This window comes from Geotrypetes seraphini, chromosome 1, assembly GCF_902459505.1.
Source record: "Geotrypetes seraphini chromosome 1, aGeoSer1.1, whole genome shotgun sequence".
NCBI lineage: Eukaryota > Metazoa > Chordata > Amphibia > Gymnophiona > Dermophiidae > Geotrypetes > Geotrypetes seraphini.
The window spans coordinates 203,702,235-203,722,199 of record NC_047084.1 but is presented as its reverse complement, the minus strand read 5'-3'; the positions used below and the strand labels follow the sequence as shown (position 1 = coordinate 203,722,199).

Below are 19,965 nucleotides of genomic sequence, written 5' to 3'. Positions count from 1 at the left end.
TATTTGAGAGCCTCCTGCAAAACTCCATTGACACTCTGTGGGGACTGGATCCAAGTGCTCGTGGTGGGTGTTTGGGGCCTTGCCCGTATGTGGGTCATGACCACACCACAATATCCTTTAATACCATGCCTCTCTCACTTAGTAGGACCATGCGTTTGGTTACTTGTGCTACCAAGGAATCTACCTTGAGATGAACGAACATTTACTGACATTCCTGTGCCATTGGATACAGCCAGGCCATTGTCTTGGCTACTTTAAAGGACCCCTCAGGAGCTTCATGACTACTACATTGATATCTGGATTAGAGAATGACACGGGGACAAATTTGTTGCCATCCCCACAGAACTCAATTTCCCCATCCCGTCCCCGTGAGTTTTGTCACTGTCCCTGTCCCATTCCTGTAAGCTCTACCTTAACTGCACAAGCCTCAGACACTTATGATTTTAAAGTGTTTGAAGCTTGTGCAGATGAGGACAGAGCTTCCAGGAATGGGGCAGGGATAGGAAAAGAACTCGCCAGGATAGGATGGGAAAATGATTTTCTACGAGAACGGGGATAAATTTGTCCCCATGTCATTCTTTAATCAGGATGCAAGGGAAAGAGGACTGGGCGCTCACTCCACTCATTATAGAGCAGGGAGCAGAGGGGATTTGCTAGGAGTCCACATTTAACTCCTGTAAATAGTCAGCAAAAAGCTTTAACAGAGCTGAAGGTTTAAACAGCTGGCAGACTGTGGGGTCATCCCCATGATCAAGGGCCACCACTGTATCTTACGTACTCGCACCTGCCTGTGACTCTGCGTCTCTGAACAGGGAGGGCTTGCTCTGTGACAGTAAAGGCATACAGATAGATCCCTCATCCTCCGAGTCTCCCTCAGAAAGGCCTACCAAATCCTGGCTAGCCTCTGATACTGAAGGAGATGCACCCTGGGAACCCAAGCCATCTCGCATGCCTTCTGGTGTGCTGCTAGATCTCATCCATCCAGATAAGCTCTCAACATCAGATTGACAAATTTTGGAGAAAATGCCGTATTGGATATCATGGAGTCTCCTTTAGATGACTCCAGCTTGTGTTTCTTGGGCTCTGCAGTCTCTATGCTCTTGTGTTTAGGATGACCATCATTCAGGGGCTCTGGAAGAGATGTACTCCCAACTGATAAAGACCCCCCTACCGTTCCTCAGTCCTAAAGAGCAAAGAGGAGGCTAAGCCAGCCACTCCTTGCTCCCTTCACGTGCTGCATGGCATATGGTGCAAGGATGCTCTTCAGGTATCCAACCAGCACAAAACTGGCATGAATTAAGAGTAAACGGGCCTGAGTACTCTATCCCTGCCAGTTTTGAGGCAAAACTAGATGATTTGAAGGTTCTGGAGAACTTTTTTTTTAAAAAGTCAGGGAATCCTAAGATGGCAGCAGTGGCAGCATTTTGGCGCCAAAACCCAGCTCCAAAATGACTTAATTAAAAAAAAGAAATAATAATAAAACCTGTGAAAAAGTTATTTTGGGGGTTGGGAAACGTAAGAGAAGGGGCAGAAATCTGAAAAAGAGGTGTTTAAAGACAACCCAAACCCCCTCCCCCCCATTTTTCTCATAGGCAGCATTACCCATTATGACCTGTGCTGGATATGTGTTGCAGCCTGCCTCAGCTCCTAAAGTAGCTGGATCTGGGAGAAGAAATCACTACCTCAAACGGACTGCTCCTCCAATCTTTGTGCTGCCAGTTGGACTGAAGTCTGAGTCTCTAATCTCCACAGACCCTTGCATGGGAAAGGTACGAGACAAAACACAGCTGGCACCCTGCGGAGCCCCACTGAGCCCCTGACAGCCTGCGCTCAAACCCCTGTGACCCAGCAAGCTACTTAGGGGACTGAACCCGAGCTCCATGAAAGTTTCTTCAGGCTGATTAACAGGTACCACAGAGGGATTGGCCTGTCAGCTGCAGAATGACTTCAGTCTGCTCTCCACACAGGCAGAGCTTGACCCTCAAAGTGGTGAGCTCTGAGCACCGAAAGCCACCAAAAACTGAAAAAAGACCAAAAAATATAAATATACAGAGCAGCTCAGAAAGACTCCTGGCTCATGTGTAGGAGGAAAAACTGAAGGGGGCAGCAGAGCCCTCTGGTGAAGAAGGAAGGATTCAAAAGCTGGAATGGATTCCTTCTGCACGAATCATGAGCATAGGGAGATTACTCATCCTTCCAGAATGACACACCTTTTGCACTAGAAAAATAAATATTAGCACGCTCATAACAAATACTGTCCATGCACTTCTCTTTACAGTTAACCAGCAGCATAGGTAAGTGCTAAAATCAGTTTTTATGAAATGCTAACTCCACACTGTATAGCATTATACAATGCATCATCTTCAAAACAGCAAATGTTAAAAATAGAAAAGGATTTGCAGAGCTAAATAAGTACACTAGAAGACATTAATACGCCAATTTACAATATGATGCATTTTATATAAATTATTGAGAAAAGTAATTGAATTTGTTCCAGTAAATATGTATAATTTGCTAATTAGGAAAGAGGCAACAGGTGTACGGAGAAAGATACAGTTAGCGTAGCCGAGTTTTAAAAAGATTTGGACAAGCTTCCCGATAAAAAGTCAAAAGTCTGCTATTGAGAAAGACATATGGGAAGCCACCACTTGCCCTGGAATCAGTAACATAGAATATTGCTACTATTTGGGTCTGCCAGCTACTTGTGACCTAGATTGGCCACTGTGGAAATAGGGCACTGGGCTAGATGGACCATTGGTCTGATCCAGTATGGCTGTTCTTATGTACCATTTAAACACGATACCAATGTTTTCATTCTTCAATTTTACACCAACTATCATAGGTAGTGGAATAGAGTGGACCACTGAGGCCATAGCTTGACCAATATAATCTGCCCAAAAGCATCAAAGAGGGGCTTGGGGAGGGGCTTGAGGCTGGGTTTGTTTGGCCTTTCGAAACAGAAAGGTGCTCTGCTGCCCCAGTTAAGGATGCACCTCATGGACCAGTCATTGTGATTTTAACGGGACACCACATGGAAGTTACAGCGCCTTATGTATTTTTCAGATTCTGCTATCTAAAAAATGCAATTCAAAATATATTGAAGTAGGAGTGTCACTGATGTACCCAATATATGTAACATAAAAGCACAATTAAAGGAACAGTTAAAAAGTATTAATCACAAGTCTGTACACCCTTTGTTATAGAAAACTTACCCCCTCTTTTACAAAACTGCAATAGCAGTTTCTAGCACGGAGAGCCACGCTGAATGGCCCACACTGCTCCCAACGCTCACAGGAACTCAATGAGCGTCGGGAGCAGCAAAGGCTATTCAGCATGGCTCCCTGCGCTAGAAACTGCTATTGCAGTTTCGTAAAAAGAGGCTGCAAAGCCTGTTCACCTGGATTAGAATGAGGCTTTGGGAAAAAAACAGGTAGAACAATGGATTGGTTAAGATGAAACTCAGACACAACCTTAGGAAGGAATTTTGGGTGTGTACGGAGGACGACCTTATCATGGTGAAAAACAGTGAAAGGTGGATCAGCCACTAGTGCATGGAGCTCACTGACCCTCCTGGCAGAAGTGAGAGCGATAAGAAAGACCACTTTCCAAGTTAGAAATTTAAAATGCGTTGTGGCCAAAGGCTCAAAAGGAGGCTTCATTAACACAGAAAGAACCACATTAAGATCCCATACAACAGGAGGGGCCTTAAGAGGTGGCTTCACATTGAAAAGGCCCTTCATGAACAAAAATTGTCTTAAAACCCATAATTAAACAGAGACCACTGAAGTTGTGACCAGTCAAAGTAGCCAAACTTGTGATCCATGCAGACTACAAAATTTCTCAAAAAAATGTTACCAGACAGCAATGGAGCTGCCCTGAGAAAACCGTATTTCATTAAAAAGATGAGAAAAAAGCCTCAAACAATTTATATACGGGACAGCAATCCACATGGAGGTTTAGCTGCTCAGCTATTACCACAGGCAAAAAACCTCCAATATCAAAAATACTAGTTTCAAACTGGGCTAAACCCACAACTGTGCACAGGGAAAAAAAAGTTGAGAAAAATTAACTTAGTTCATCGTGAAGAGGCATATCTTCCCAATGCTGGCAGACCTCCGCTACAGCCATGAACTTCATCCGATGTTAATTCTCCATTGTTAATTCTCCAACAAGGCTCTTGTTTTGCCCAAATAGGGCTGGCTTCAGGGAAATTTCAAAGCAATAATTCCAAACCTCTGCTCCATGCATGCTGGCATCTAAAACAACTGGTTTTTAAAGCTCTCACTTCTCTGTATCCGTTGACATCATTTCCAGGAACTCAGCTGTCAGTTCTAAATTAATAGAGAACTGTCAGTTCTACATTAATTCGATTCTTTGGTAAGACCATTGGGCCATACAGTAAAAATATGAAACATTGCTCACACTGATACAGCTTCTTTTTAATATCACTCCTCTGCTGTGTTGGAGGGGTGTGATCCAGCACCAGACACAAAGTACATGTACTTGCTTTTTATGTGTAATATTACTCCGATGTTCAAAAGTGCATGTTTTCAGACTCCATGCTGTATGGCCAATATAACACAGGTCACAATATAACACTTTATTTATTTATTTAACTGAATTTCTATTCCATTTGCCCGGGGGCTCAGAACGGGTTACAATTGACATTCACAAAAAATTACAGGACAAAGGAATTCCTAGAAGATACAGGTGAATGAGAAAAGGAGAGAGGGGGGAGGGGGAGCACGAGGAGGAAGGAGGAGAGCAGGGAGGAGGCTGTTCATTGGCACTGTTTAGTTGAAGAGAAGAGTCTTCAGCATTTTCTGGAAGGTCATCAGTAAGTCTTGTGATCTTATCTGGGCAGGCAACTGGTTCCAGAGATGGGGGATGAAGTCCAGGGTTCCCTCCCTGGAATATTTGTGCTTGTGCCTTCTTGCATTACTTCATAAGCTGTACACCGTCCACAACGAAAATGCCCCACCTGCCCCTCCTCATTACAAGACCAAACGTCTGATTTACGAAAGAAATCCTTTAAGTTTTTATTCCATGAAAAAGCAATGTTGCAATGTAACATAGGCCACAGTTGTTTTATTTTCCTACCCAATTTTTGAGAAACTGAGGAAAATCTCATTATACAAGAGACTGCATTTATATCCTCCTTAGGTCTGTATTGGAGAAGCAGATCCCAAGTACTATATCTTGCTCGTTTAAATGCCTTTGAAATCACCTTTTTTGGGTAGCCTCTTTCGGAATATTTCAAGCGTATCGCAGGAGGAAGAAGATTGGCCCTACACCATGGATGTGGATTTACGACCCCAAAGAACCCCTGAATAAAGAAGATGGGAATCATAGTAGGAGACTTCATTATACGTCATGTGGACAGTCACACCGCAGGAGGGAGAGAGGATAGAATCGTCACCTGCCTGCCTGGAGCAAGAGTGAAGGATGTGGCCAACAGGATCTCCAGGATCATAGACAGTCCAGGGGGAGAGGACACTGCTGTGTTTATCCACATGGGAACCAACGATGTGAGCGGACGGAAGTATGACAGGGAAGAGATGAAGGGCCAGCTCCGCTCACTCGGAAGAAAACTGAAGATCAGGGAGGTGAAGGTAGCTTTCTCCGAGATCCTCCCGGTACCAAGAGCGGATGGAAAGAGACAAGGAGAACTGAAAGCGATCAACGCCTGGATGAGACGATGGTGAGAAGAGGAAAGCTTTGACTTCATGCGCAACTGGATGGCGTTCTGGGGAAAAAGCAAGTAGTACAGAAAGGACGGACTACACCTCAACAAGGAAGGAGCAAGAATATTAGCAGGCAACATGAAGAGGGCCATTGAGAAGGCTTTAAACTAAAGGACAGGGGAAAGCCGACAGTTGACCCGATGGCCCGGGCGACAGGATGCCCCGAAGAAGGAACTACGGACAACTACTCAGACACAGGAGGGACGACCACAAAGCAAATAAGGGAGACAACGCAGGACCAGAAAAGGTGAAAGAAACTGTAGAGACTGCTAAGCTTAGAAAGTCCAAGGGGGTAACACAAAGAGAACTCAAATGTATGTATGCGAATGCTAGAAGTCTGAGAAACAATTTGGGAGAATTAGAGACAATAGCAAGACACGATGAACTGGAAATCATTGGCATAACAGAAATATGGTGGAATGATGAAAACGAATGGGACACAGTACTACAGGGATACACACTATACAGAAGAGATAGAGTAGGGCAGAAAGGTGGGGGTATTGCCCTTTATGTTCAGGAAGGAGTAGAATCTGTTAGAGAGGCTACAACGGAAAGGAAAGAGAAGCTGAAGTCCGTCTGGATCAAGATTCCTAGACACAATGGTGCGGACACAAAAATTGGCCTTTACTATCGACCCCCAGGACAGACAGAGGAGACAGACTCAGAAATGATAGAGGAAATTAAACAAGAATGTAAGACAGGTAATGTAATAATCATGGGAGACTTCAATTTCCCGGGAATAGACTGGAACCTGGGAACCTCGAACTGTGGCAAGGAGGCCAAGTTCCTGGAAGCGCTAGGGGACAGCTTCCTGGAACAAATGGTGGGAGAATAGACGAGAGGAAACGTCACCTTGGACTTGGTCCTAAATGGCATTACGGGACTGACAAAAGAAGTAGAAGTCACGGTCCCGCTGAGGACGAGCGACCACAACATGATCAACTTTAAGCTTGACATCGGGAAAGGGAAACATACCAAAACCTTAACCATGACCTTAAACTTTAGGAAGGGAAGATACAATAGCATGAGAGCCATGGTGAAATAACGGCTCAAGAAAAAGATGGGCAAAGTTAAAACGGTAGATCAGGCATGATCCCTACTGAAAAATACTATCACAGAAGCACAAAATCTCTACATTTCGCGGATTTTCAAAGAAAGGAAAACTAAAGGCAAAGGAGAACCGGCATGGCTTACTAGAGAGGTGAAGGAAGCCATAAAAGAAAAGGACTCTTTTAAAAAATGGAAACGCACGAAAACAACCGAAGCTTGGAACAAACACAAAAGATGATCAGAAGAAATGTCACAAGGCGGTGAGGGATGCCAAAAAGGACTATGAGGAGAAAATAGCGCAAGAGGCCAAAATTTCAAGCCCTTCTTTAGATACATAAAAGGGAAAAAACCCGCAAAAGAGGCGGTGGGACCGCTGGACGACCAGGGGAGAAAAGGGTACATCAAGGAAGACAAACAAATTGCAGACAGACTAAATTCCTTCTTTGCATCTGTCTTTACGAAGGAGGACACCGCAACAATACCAGAAACAGTGAAAATGATCAAAGGAGTAAAAGAGGACAGCCTCACCACAGTAGAAGTGGACTTGGACCAGATATACTACCAGATCAACAAATTTAAAAGTGACAAATCCCCTGGACCGGATGGAATTCACCCGAGAGACTTAAAAGAACTGAAGGTTGAAATCGGAAAACAATTGCAAAAACTTGCCAACCTGTCAATTAGAACTGGACCCTGGAGGACATAGCTAGAGACTTCGGAGCTCTGGGGGAGAGGCTGAAGCAGACAGGAGCACAGGTGGTATTCTCTTCAATTCTTCCTGTTAGGGGCAAAGGAAGGGATAGGGACGAACGTATCCTGAAGACGAATGAGTGGCTACAACGATGGTGTCGGGAAATGAACTTCGGATTCCTGAATCACGGAGAGGCACTACAGGGACTAGACGGACTCCACCTGACCAACAGAGGTAAGAACGTCTTCGGACATCGACTAGCCCGCCTGCTTCGAAGGGCTTTAAACTAGGTAAGTTGGGGGAGGGTATCCATTTATGTACCGGAGCAGTAAGTAACAATCCTGACGAGGTGAACCAAAACTCCAATTTTAAGTTCGAGGTAAGTACCCTTACTGCTAAAGATTCGCTAGGAGACACTTCAACTCAGATGGGTAACTCTCTACAGGAGTTTAGTAAACACAAAGAGTGGAGAGCTATGTATGTTAACGCACACAGCCTAGGGAATAAATTTCTAGAGCTGGAAACAGAAATAGTAAATGCAGACCTAGACGTGGTAGCAATATCTGAAACATGGTTCACAGACTCTCATGGGTGGGATATAACTATACCAGGATACAACCTGCTTCGCCAAGACAGAGAGGGTAAGCTAGGAGGAGGGGTAACACTTTACATCAAAGAGAACATCAAGACAACCAGGATCATAGATGTCAAATACACTGGAGAATCCATCTGGGTAAACCTGGCCAGAGGCGGAGAAAAATGCCTGTATCTTGGTGTGGTATACAGACCTCCAAGACAATCGGAAGACAAGGACGCAGAATTAATTGAAGACATTGAGAATATCACCTTACGGGGGGATGTTGTTCTGCTAGGGGACTTCAACATGCCTGATGTAGACTGGAACACACTCTCAGCGACGACTTGTGGTAGCAGGAGGATATTAACGTCCATGAAGGGAGTACGGCTCAAACAAATGGTACTAGAGCCCACGCCATCCTGGACCTGGTACTTATGAACGGGGAAAGCGTCTCGGAGGTCTCGGAGAAACGTTGGCCACCAGTGACCATAACATGGTATGGTTTAACCTTAAGAAAGGCTTCCCTAGATCACAAACAAAAACGAGGGTACTCAATTTCCGGGGCACTGACTTTGCACGTATGGGAGGTTTCGTCCAACAGACGCTACAGGCCCAAGAAGCAACTGATAATGTGGAAGCCATGTGGTCAACCCTAAAATCGACCCTTCACGAGGCAACTGTCCGCTACATAAAATCGACAAATAAACAACAAAGGAAAAAGAAACCCCGATGGTTCACTGATAAGGTCTCGTACCTCGTCAAGGAGAAGAAAAGAGCGTTTCTTTCATACAAACGAACCAGGGAAAAAGAAGCTAACATTGAATACAGGACAAGGTCTGCAGCGGTCAAAACAGCAGTCAGGGAGGCCAAAGTTCAAGTGGAAGAAACTCTAGCAAGGAACATTAAGAAAGGGGACAAATCCTTCTTCAGGTATATTAGTGACAAGAAAAAGAACACAAATGGGATAGTACGCCTTAGAACGCCAGACAGGAACTATGTGGAAACAGATTCCGATAAAGCCAGACTACTGAATGATTACTTCTGCTCAGTCTATACCTGCGAGGCACCTGGGCACGGGCCACAACTGGAAGCAAAGCCAAGCAAGGAAGACCCATTTAAGAATTTTGAATTCACGCCAGCTGAGGTTTACAGCGAACTGTTAAGACTCAAGGTGAGCAAAGCCATGGGACCGGACAAATTGAACCCAAGAGTGCTCAGAGAGCTGTGTGATGTACTGGCGGAACCGTTGGCCATGCTTTTCAATCTCTCCCTAAGTAATGGGAGAGTCCCCCTGGACTGGAAAACAGCCAACGTCGTTCCTCTGCACAAAAAGGGATGCAGAGCAGAGGCTGCGAATTACAGACCAGTAAGTCTCACATCAATAGTGTGTAAACTCATGGAAACACTACTTAAAGGAAAATTAGACACGATTTTGGACGAGGGGAATTTAAGGGATCCCAGTCAACATGGATTCACTAAGGGTAGGTCATGCCAATCCAATCTTATCAGCTTCTTTGATTGGGTAACAGGGAAGCTAGACTCGGGAGAATCTCTGGACATAGTGTACTTGGATTTCAGTAAAGCTTTTGACAGCGTCCCACACCGTAGACTGTTAAGCAAGATGAAATCGATGGGGTTAGGTGAGACACTGATTGCATGGGTTAATGATTGGCTGAGTGGTAGACTTCAGAGGGTGGTGGTCAACGGCACCCTTTCTGAGACATCGGATGTGACCAGCGGAGTGCCACAGGGCTCAGTCCTGGGTCCATTCCTCTTTAACATATTCATAAGGGACTTGACCCAAGGGCTTCAGGGTAAAGTAACACTATTCGCTGATGACGCCAAAATATGTAATATAGTAAGTGAAAGCAATCGGCAGGATAGTATGACGCAGGATCTGCTTACGTTGGAAAACTGGTCCTCGACATGGCAGCTGGGCTTCAACGCTAAGAAATGTAAGGTCATGCATCTCGGCAGCGGAAATCCATGCAAAACTTACACCTTAAATGGAGAAACATTAGCTAGGACTTCAGAAGAACGAGACTTGGGAGTAATCATCAGTGCAGACATGAAGGCTGCCAGACAAGTAGAGAAGGCCTCATCCAAGGCGAGGCAAATGATGGGATGTATCAGTAGAAGCTTCATCAGCCGCAAACCTGAAGTCATAATGCCACTATACAGAACCATGGTCAGACCTCATCTGGAATACTGTGTGCAATTCTGGAGGCCGCATTACCATAAAGACGTGCTTAGAGTTGAGTCGGTTCAACGGATGGCCACTAGGATGATCTCCAGGCTTAAAGGTCTCCCGTACGAAGAAAGACTAAACAAATTGCAGCTCTACACTCTAGAGGAACGCAGGGAAAGGGGGGACATGATTGAGACATTTAAATACATCACAGGATGTGTCGAGGTGGAAGACGACATCTTCTTTCCCAAAGGACCCTCGGTCACAAGGGGGCATCCGGTCAAACTCAGAGGAGGGAAATTTAATGGTGACACCAGGAAGTATTTCTTCACAGAAAGGGTGGTAGATCACTGGAACAAGCTTCCAATGCAGGTGATCAAGGCCACCAGTGTGCTTGACTTTAAGAATAAATGGGACATACACGTGGGATCCCTACGAGGGTAGAGTTAAGGAACTAGGTCATTAGTACTCAGTCTTAATGGGGTGGGTCAGAAGAGTGGGCAGACTTGATGGGCTATAGCCCTTTTCTGCCGTCAAATTTCTATGTTTCTATGTTTCTATACCGGACGACTGGAAGATAGCGAACGTCACGCCAATTTTCAAAAAAGGATCAAGAGGAGAACCGGGTAACTACAGACCTGTGAGTCTTACGTCTGTCCCTGGAAAGATGGTTGAAGCACTGATTAAAGATAGCATAGTCCGGCACTTGGATACCCATGTCAACATGGCTTCAGGAAAGGGAAATCATGTTTGACGAATTTACTTCAATTTTTTTGAGACAGTGAACAAACAAATTGGTAGTGGAGAACCGGTAAACATAATATACTTGGACTTCCAAAAAGCATTCAACAAGGTTCCACATAAAAGACTTCTCAGGAAACTACAAAGCCATGGAATAGAGGGAGATATACTAAGATGGGTAGACAAATGGCTGGAGAACAGAAAGCAGAGAGTGGGCATAAATGGGAAGTTCTCAGACTGGGAGAAAGTGACTAGTGGTGTGCCCCAGTGCTCGGTATTTGGGCCCATCTTATTTAATATTTTCATCTATGACCTAGAAGAAGGAACATCCAGTGAGATCATCAAGTTTGCAGACGACACAAAGCTATGCCGGGCAATCAGATTGTAGAAGGATAGCAAGGAACTCCAGAGTGACTTGTGTCAATTAGAGAAATGGGCAGAGAAATGGCAGATGAAATTTAATGTGGAAAAGTGCAAAGTAATGCATTTAGGCAGAAAGAACAAGGAACACGAGTATAAAATGTCAGGTGCAACTCTGGGTAAGAGCGAACAAGAAAAGAACCTGGGTGTACTGATAGATAGGACCCTGAAACCATCAGCACAATGCGCGGCAGCGGCAAAGAAAGCAAAAAGAATGTTAGGCATGATAAAGAAGGGAATCACAAGCAGATCGGAGAGGGTTAAAATGCCGCTTTATAGAGCAATGGTCAGACCACACTTGGAATACTGTGTCCAACATTGGTCTCCCAACCTAAAGAAGGATATAAAACTGATGGAGAGAGTGCAGGGATGAGCAACGAAGCTGGTAAAAGGTATGGAGAACTTGGAATACGAGGAACGACTTAGGAGACTGGAATTGTTCTCCCTTGGGAAGAGGAGACTGTGAGGGGATATGATCGAGACTTTCAAAATACTGAAAGGAATCGACAAAATAGAGCAGGAAAATAAGTTATTTACAATGCCCAATGTGACACGGACAAGAGGACATGGACTGAAGCTGGGGAGAGACAAGTCCAGGACAAATATCAGGCAGTTTTGCTTCACGCAGTGAGTGGTGGATACCTGGAATGCTCTCCCAGAGAAGGTTATTGCGGAATCCACCATCCTAGGATTTAAAAGCAAACTAGATGCACATCTCCTTACGAGAGGCATAGAGGGATAAAACTATGCCAGGTGTACACCTGGCTGGGCTTCCGCCTGTGCGGATCGATGGACTTGATGGACCGAAGGTCTGATCAGGAGATGGAGGTTCTTATGTAACTTATTTCAGCTCTAACCCTTTCGATTGATACACATATTTTTCTGTAGAGTGACAAATTCTCCAATATCGAAAGAACTGAGATATAGGTAAATTGTTTAACATACTCGGGTGCATGCTTGTGTACAGTAACAGTTTATTCCTGTCCAACAGCTTGGAATATACTGTAGTCATTAATCTCTCCTGTTCTCAACAAATTTTCACATCCCAAAAAAACAATTTGTGATGTTGCCGAATTCATTTCAAATTTAATTGTAGAATGACATTCATTTAAATAGGACAAAAACTTCTGTAGATGTTCCTCTGTAGAATCCCATAACAAAAAAATGTCATTTATAAATCTTTTCCACAATTTTATATGTGCAAAATAAGGAGAACCATATACCCAAGTCTCCTCAAACGTAGACATATTTTAATTTAATTTATTTATTTATCTATACCATTCTCCCAAGAGAGCTCAGAACGGTTTACATGAATTTATTCAGGTACACAAGCATTTTTCCCTGTCTGTCCCAGTGGGCTCATAATCTATCTAATGAACCTGGGGCAATGGAGGGATTAAGAGATTTGCCCAGAGTCACAAGGAGCAGCGTGGGTTTAAAGTCACAACCCCAGGGTGCTGAGGATGTAGCTTTAACCATTGTGCCACACTCTCCCCTATAGAAGTCACAAAAGGCGCCCCATAGTCACCCCAGATTTCTGTTGAAAAAACTATGATCAAAAATAAAATAATTTTTAGACATTGCCACTGTGGTCAGAGCAACTATAAACTCCGTAGGCACCTGATGAGGGCGCAGACAACCTTCCAGAGTTTCTTCAACTACATTAAGAGCCTCCTTTTGAGGGATACAAGTGTACAGGGTCTTCAGAAAACTAGTTAAACCCAACCTGTTTAACCAATTTGTAACCAAGAACTCTTAAAGCCTTACCCCTGTATTCTACTTACATGTACTCGATTTCCCTATATTGCGATTTTTACTCTGTCTCTCTCCCTCCCTACAAATATTCATGTATTCAAAGACTTCATGTTATTTCTTTGTTGACTGTCCAGCTCTTCTTATTGTAAACCGCCTTGAACTATTATGGCTTTGGTGGTATATAAAAAAATAAAATTATTATTATTAAATTATTATTCATGTCCAACGTTACCATAATATTGAAAGTTATACAATTCACATGAGGTTCCAAACAGTTAAAAAAAATGAGTGGTGTCTAAGAAGAACGAAAGGATACTGGACATCAGTAGTTATAGAAAAGTGTCCACATATTTATATATCCTCTCCAGAAAAGAACCTCAGGCGAAAACAATTGGACGCCAGGGAGAGGGGGGTTATTCAAATCCTTATGAACTTTTGGCAGGAAGTATATTACTGGGACCTTAAACTGCTGAAAAATCAAAAATTTGTACTCTGCATTGGTAACATACCTCATTGATTTTTCTTTATTTACAATCCCAAGAAGTTCAGCAAAAATGTCATATGATGGATCCACAACCAGCTCAGAATAAACTGTCACATCTCCTAACTGGGAATAGGTTTCCTGGAAATACTTTGTCCTATCCCAAATCACTATTCTCCACCCTTGTCAGTCTTGCATATAACAATAGAGAAATCATCATGTAGACTCTTCAATATTTTTCACTCTGAGGAAGACAATTTATTTCTCATAGTGTTGTGGGACTGTTCTAATGAAGATAATTCTTTATAAACCAGGGCCCTAAATCCTGTTAGTAAGGGATCCATATTTCCTGGGGGGGCCCATGTGCTTTTATCTCTAATTACAGAACCATCAAATTTGGGTTCAAATTCAGAAAAATAGAATTTAAGTTGAAGAGTCCTGAAGAATTTCTCCAAATCCATTCTCAACTGAAAAGGATCACACTTTTTTAATGGAATGAGAGGCCTTTATTTATGATGCCTAGTTCTATATCAGAAAATTGCCTTGAGGAAAGATTAATTATTTCATTCTTACAGTCCCCTTGATATTCTTGTTTTCAAGTACCCCTCCGGGCCTGACCTTTTCGTCCTAAAAAAGGTTTAGCAATGATTTTACTGCTGGCATTATCACTACTACCAGACGATTCTGTAGCGGTCATGCCTCTAGTTGTTTTACTGCCATCATCAGTGGAATACATCCATTTATAAACAAATCTCTCAGTATAATCCTTTTCATCTTTTGGATACTTTTAATATTTCTTAAATTGCAATTCCTCTTTAAATTTATCCACTTTAGACTGCAGTTGAAACTGCTGTTGAAAATTGGTTTCCTTCTTTAATTCTTCCATTTGACTCTCAATTTGTTCTGTTTCCCCCTTAATCCTCTCCATTCGATTCTTTGGTTAAGACCATTGGGGCATACAGGATCCAGAAAAAATGGAAGAACATGCATCAGTAGCTCATGATGCACCTTGATGTTGCAGCATGGGAGAGGGATTTTTCATCGATGAAGTTACAGGGAAATACTTTTAAAACCATCGGTGCTGCAGGGCGTCGAGGGGTGGGAGACCTTGAAGAGGATGCACACCATGTAGGTGACACTGCCTGCACAGAAAGAGACTGTTGGTGTTGATTCTTCACATGCATCGAGGGACTTGATGCTGCCGAGGCCTGCGATGCTTGCTGAGAGAATGGCTTCTTAGTCAGCTTCGATAGAGGAGTATTAGCCAATGCCGATGGCAGTACCACCGGTGCCAATGGACTTGTTTTGTCGCCTTAGTCCAATGCAGAGCCAAAATGTTTCTGCTGTTGGATCCGCTGGGCCTTAATCGAACACTTTTAAAGAGTGGAACAGAGAGCACAAGTATCCACTTAATGCTCAGGCCCTAAGCACTATATACACTAGCTGTGATAGAGATTGGGCGCTGGCACCAACAGCACTTCTTAAAAATGCTTGCAGGCTTCAACATGGATGGGAATATCGCAGTGGTGAAGTCAAAAGGCTCAATGTTGATGTAAAAAGTCTGACATGTAAAGAAGAACAGACCTGAAGGCCCCAACAAGAAATCGGCCAAAACAAAAAAGATATTTTTTTTAATGAGTAATTAAATGATAAGAAAAGAAAAGCTGAAGAGCAAAAATTCCACTGACGGGAAGGCAATTTGGATAGAGTAAAAAAATACAGTTCTTTTGCACTCCTCAGGAAATGAAGAACTGAGGAACTGCAAACCAACATTGGGCAGGAAGGCACTCGAGCATGCGCAGTGCGGGCAGTCTTGAAGCTTCATAATGTCCATACCGGGCTCCATGGATGACATCACCCAAATGAGAATATGCCTCCTGTTTGTCTTTGGATAATGTCTGTTTCCTCTAAATTTTATTGTAGGCTTGTGGATGTTCTGTAAGAGGATGCATTTTTTTAAATGTGTAACTGAGATGAGTGTTTTGGAACCTTTCTTGCCTTCTGTTGTTGATAGTGAATTTTTTTGGGTGGGGTGGTTGATGCTATTGTAAATTTCTTTAAGAGGTTTTATTTGTAACGTATAATATTAAACTTGCTACAGTCAAGAGAGCTTTTGTTTTACATGTTGGCACTGTAGAAAAATAAAAACAGAGGAGCTGAAGAGACTACTGCAAATGGAAAACACATGTTTGGAACTCTACAGTAAGTTCTGAACTCTGGGAGAACTATTCCATCCTAGTGACATGCGATGACAACACTTATATCTGTGCCTCACTCAATCAAGTAATTCCAATAGTACTAAGATGCACTTGTTTGTCCAGAGAATAAGATAAATTTTGTTATGACAGCAGAGATGTTGCAAAGTGGAGAAGTGGTCCTTAATGATACCAACAGACTTCTTTGCTTTATCTGCACCCATGTTAAATTTATTTTCAAAACAGCAGAATGTGAAAAATATATAGATTTTACAAAGCACCAAAGTCCCATGACACACCAGGATAAATTTACTGAAGCTTTGACTTCTGGTAGGATGACCCTTGGCCCTTCTACCTCAGTTTAATTCCATGATGTTTCACTCATCATCCTCCCCCTTTGGGCAATATGCTTTAAGATACTACTACCGTGTTTCCCCGAAAATAAGACAGCGTCTTATATTAATTTTTAATCTAATCTAATCTTTGGTTTATATACCGGGTCATCTCCCAGTGGAGCTCGACTTGGTTCACATATAATTAAGACTAGAGTACATAGCAGAAAACATAGGAGAAGGAAGTACTAATTAAAAACTAAAGTACATAAGAAAAGCATAAGAAAAATAACTATAATATCATTTTGTTGAGGTTGTAGTTAAACCATTTAAAAATTGTGAGAACAAGAAAGTTTTCTGGAATTTATGAAATAATTACATCTGGCCTAAAAGCCTAATGGAATCAGGAAGTTCATTCCAGATCTCTACAAACTAGAAAACAAAAAATCGACTGAGCTTCCCAGCAGATTTAATTCCCTTAAAGGAAGGGAAGACTAACTTGTATCTTTGTGTGTTTCTCAAATGGCAAAGTCTAAGGGTATTCCAACATAAGGGGACAAAAGGATCAACTATATCATAGAGAAGCTTGAAGATTATGCATGCACATTTAAAATGGATCCTAAAGCGAACTGGGAGCCAGTGAAGCTTTATCAACAAAGGGGAAACATGATCATACTTTTGTTTCCCAAAAATGAGCTTAGCTGTAGTTCAAAAACGCATTAGGGCTTATTTTGGGAGAATGTCATATTTTTTCATGTAGAACAATCATCTCTCCCTTCCTCTCCTCCCCTCCAATTCTTCCTCTTTCATTTCTCCTCCCCCCACCATGTGCAGCATCTTTCCTCCCCCCTCATCCCCTTGTGCATCTTCTTTCTATCTCTTGCTCCCATCCCCTTGTGCAACAGAACCCCAACGACCTTCCCACCTTGAGACTGACATACTGTACCTCCAAGGTCTCCAAAATCAGTCATCAGTGATGCGGCAGAGGGAAGGACCTGGCGGGGAAGGCTGCAAAAAAGCCCCGTTCAGAACGCTGCTGCCGCCGCTGCTTTAGGAGTCCTCAGAGTGGAGGTATGTCAGGTCTCACCCAGGGTGGAGGTTGCTGAATCGACGAGTCCAATTTTTTCAGTGAATTGGGCAGGAATGGAGTCAGGGAGTGTTGGGGACATTTGAGGGGGGAGGGTTCTTTGGGGGTCGATCTTAACTAGGGCTTATTTTGGGGGTAGGGCTTATATTAGGAGCATCTTTTAAAATCATGCTAGGGCTTATTTTCGGGATAGGTCTTATTTTCGGGGAAACAGGGTACTACTATTACTACTACTATTAATTATTTCTATAGCGCTACCAGATGCACACACCTCCAAATGCATCAGACCCCTGCTGTTGAAACTAGGCATTTTTCCTGGTTAGGCACCATTTGCCAACTGCATGTTCATCCTCTTTGGGCATTTTCACCAAAGCATTTGTATCAACCTGTTTTTTGTTTTTCCCCATCAAAACAGTAATAATACATCAATCACATTACTTAGCATCTTTCATTGAGCAAATAGAACATAATGGTATAACGTGTATATCACCTCTTCTAAGCCCTCTAGCTCTTCCTCTAGCTGTTGAGTTTCTTCTTTCACAGCCATAAGGAAATCTAGCACACACTGGCGCGGTTGCATTCCCTTGTCAAAACGGTTATACATACCATGCCAAAACCTGAAAGTGATAAAAAGTATTCAATAACTTAATCCTTGAATGGATGATTTCTCAAGTCGCTGATGATTATTTGCATTTTGAATACTTTATGAAATATTGTAAATCACTAAGAATTTTTTATAACCAGAGCAGGAGGAGTGATCAGATAAATGTTGTCTACATGACAATTCTCATTTTTAGGGATGTGTGGTTGCTGTGTTAGTTCACTTAAATGTCTAGAAATACAGGAGAATAAAAAAAACCAATCAAATGGGAAAATTAGGTACTTAACTCAATAATCTTTCTGGTAAATAAGCACATCATTCTTGAACACTTGGCTTGTCAATCCCTGGTCACGATATCCTGTATGAAGAGCCTCATTTACATTTTTTCCACTCTGCCTTCCTTCACTCTGGGCTGTTCTACAAATCTTCAGTTCATTTTAAAGTAGACAGTCAGCCCTAGAGAAGAAACATAAGAGGGAGGATACAGGGAATCTCCACGAGAAACAAGTCTGTTCTGCTCGTTATCAAAACATTTAACACAAAATAATCATGAACCATTTAGAACATATAACAAGGTAGGACAAACAAGCCACCTACCTGAGTGTAACCTGCACTAACAGTCTTGGAGTTCTGGATGATATTCTTTGATCCCTTCCCGATAGCAGAGTTCTCCTCTATCCTTGGCCTTGTTGGATAGAAACAACATAACTTGCAATCAGACATGTCTGAGACAGTAAGCAGGCTAATGAACATCTGACAGGGTGGGCTCCAATTTTGAAGAGACCAGGGGGTATCCTTCAAAACACTAAGACACTTAGTGCAGGTTGCACTCAGGTAGGTGGCTTGTTCATTTCACCTCATTCTATCTTTAAATGTTATGTTTCACGATTATTTTGTGTTAAATGTTGAGATATTGTTTCTCAGGGAGAATTTCTGTATCCCTCCCTGTTGTTTCTTCTCTAGGGCAGACCGTTTGCTTTGATACAATGTGAGGATTTGTAGGACAGCCCAGAGTGAAGGGAGGCGGAGTGGAAAAATGTAAATGAGGCTCTCTACAAAGGATCTCACAACCAGGGATTGACAACCCAAGTGTTCAAGAATGATGTGCCTATTGCACTAGAAAAAAAAGGTTATTACCTTATACTGACAATATATTTGAATAGCTTTTGAAAGCTAAACCCCTTTCTCAGGTCAGGGCAAAACATGTCATGACACTTACTCTCCAAGGGCAACCACTGGCCCTGCACTGGGGCAGACAGACTGCTCCTCAACCAGAGAGACTCGCGTCCGTGGAAAGAATCATCCAGTTTGAAATCTGAAGCGTCAGGCCCTTGGACAGAGTCAGAGGACTCAGCCACCACCACATGCTGCTGTGCGCTGCCGCCGTCCAGGGAAGCGGAGCAGTTAACGAGTCCTGTTGTGGGTTCCATAGTAACAGCAATGATGCCTAAAGGGGATGCAGCCAAGCCCTTGCCCACAGAATCACATCGATCAATGCCACCATGAGCCCCAGAACCTGGAGATATTGCCAGGCCATCAGAGCCGGAATGGCTAACATGACTCGAATGGCATGTTGAATCTTCTCTCTTTGAGACAAGCGGGAGAAACACTTTGTTCTGAGACGTGTGGAACTGGACTGCCAGATACTCCAGATCCTGCGTAGGACTGAGTTGGCTATTTTTCAGATTGATCACCCATACCAGGTGTTGCGGTAATTGCACCACTTGTTGCACCACCTGGGTCCCCTCTGCCAAGGAGGGAGCTCTGATCAGCCAGTTGTCTAGATAGGGATGGACCAGGATACCCTGAGAGCGCAGGGGAGCTGCTACTACCACCATTATCTTGGTAAAGATCCTGAAAGTGTTGACACAGAACATGGAACCATAGGAATATCCTGTAATCCAGAAAGATGGGGACATGAAGATACGCCTCTGTGAGATCCAAGGAGGCCAGGAACTCCCCTGGTGCCACTGCTGCAATGACTGACAGCACAGTTTCCATTCTGAAACGTGGTACCTTCAGTGCCGTGTTGACCATCTTGAGGTCCACAATTGGTCTCCAATCGTTGGAGCCTTTCTTTGAAACAATGAAGTATATGAAGTA

At 43.1% G+C, this 19,965-nt stretch overlaps 1 protein-coding gene across 2 annotated transcripts in view; it reads right to left on the bottom strand.

The window, feature by feature from the left end:
- Positions 1-19,965, bottom strand: part of MTMR7 (myotubularin related protein 7) — a 193,068-nt gene that overhangs the window by 4,983 nt on the left and 168,120 nt on the right. For both annotated transcript variants that reach the window (XM_033944229.1, XM_033944219.1), the window contains one exon: positions 17,752-17,878. In XM_033944229.1, coding sequence (XP_033800120.1) covers positions 17,752-17,878 — 127 coding nt within the window. The remainder of the gene's footprint in view (positions 1-17,751; positions 17,879-19,965) is intronic.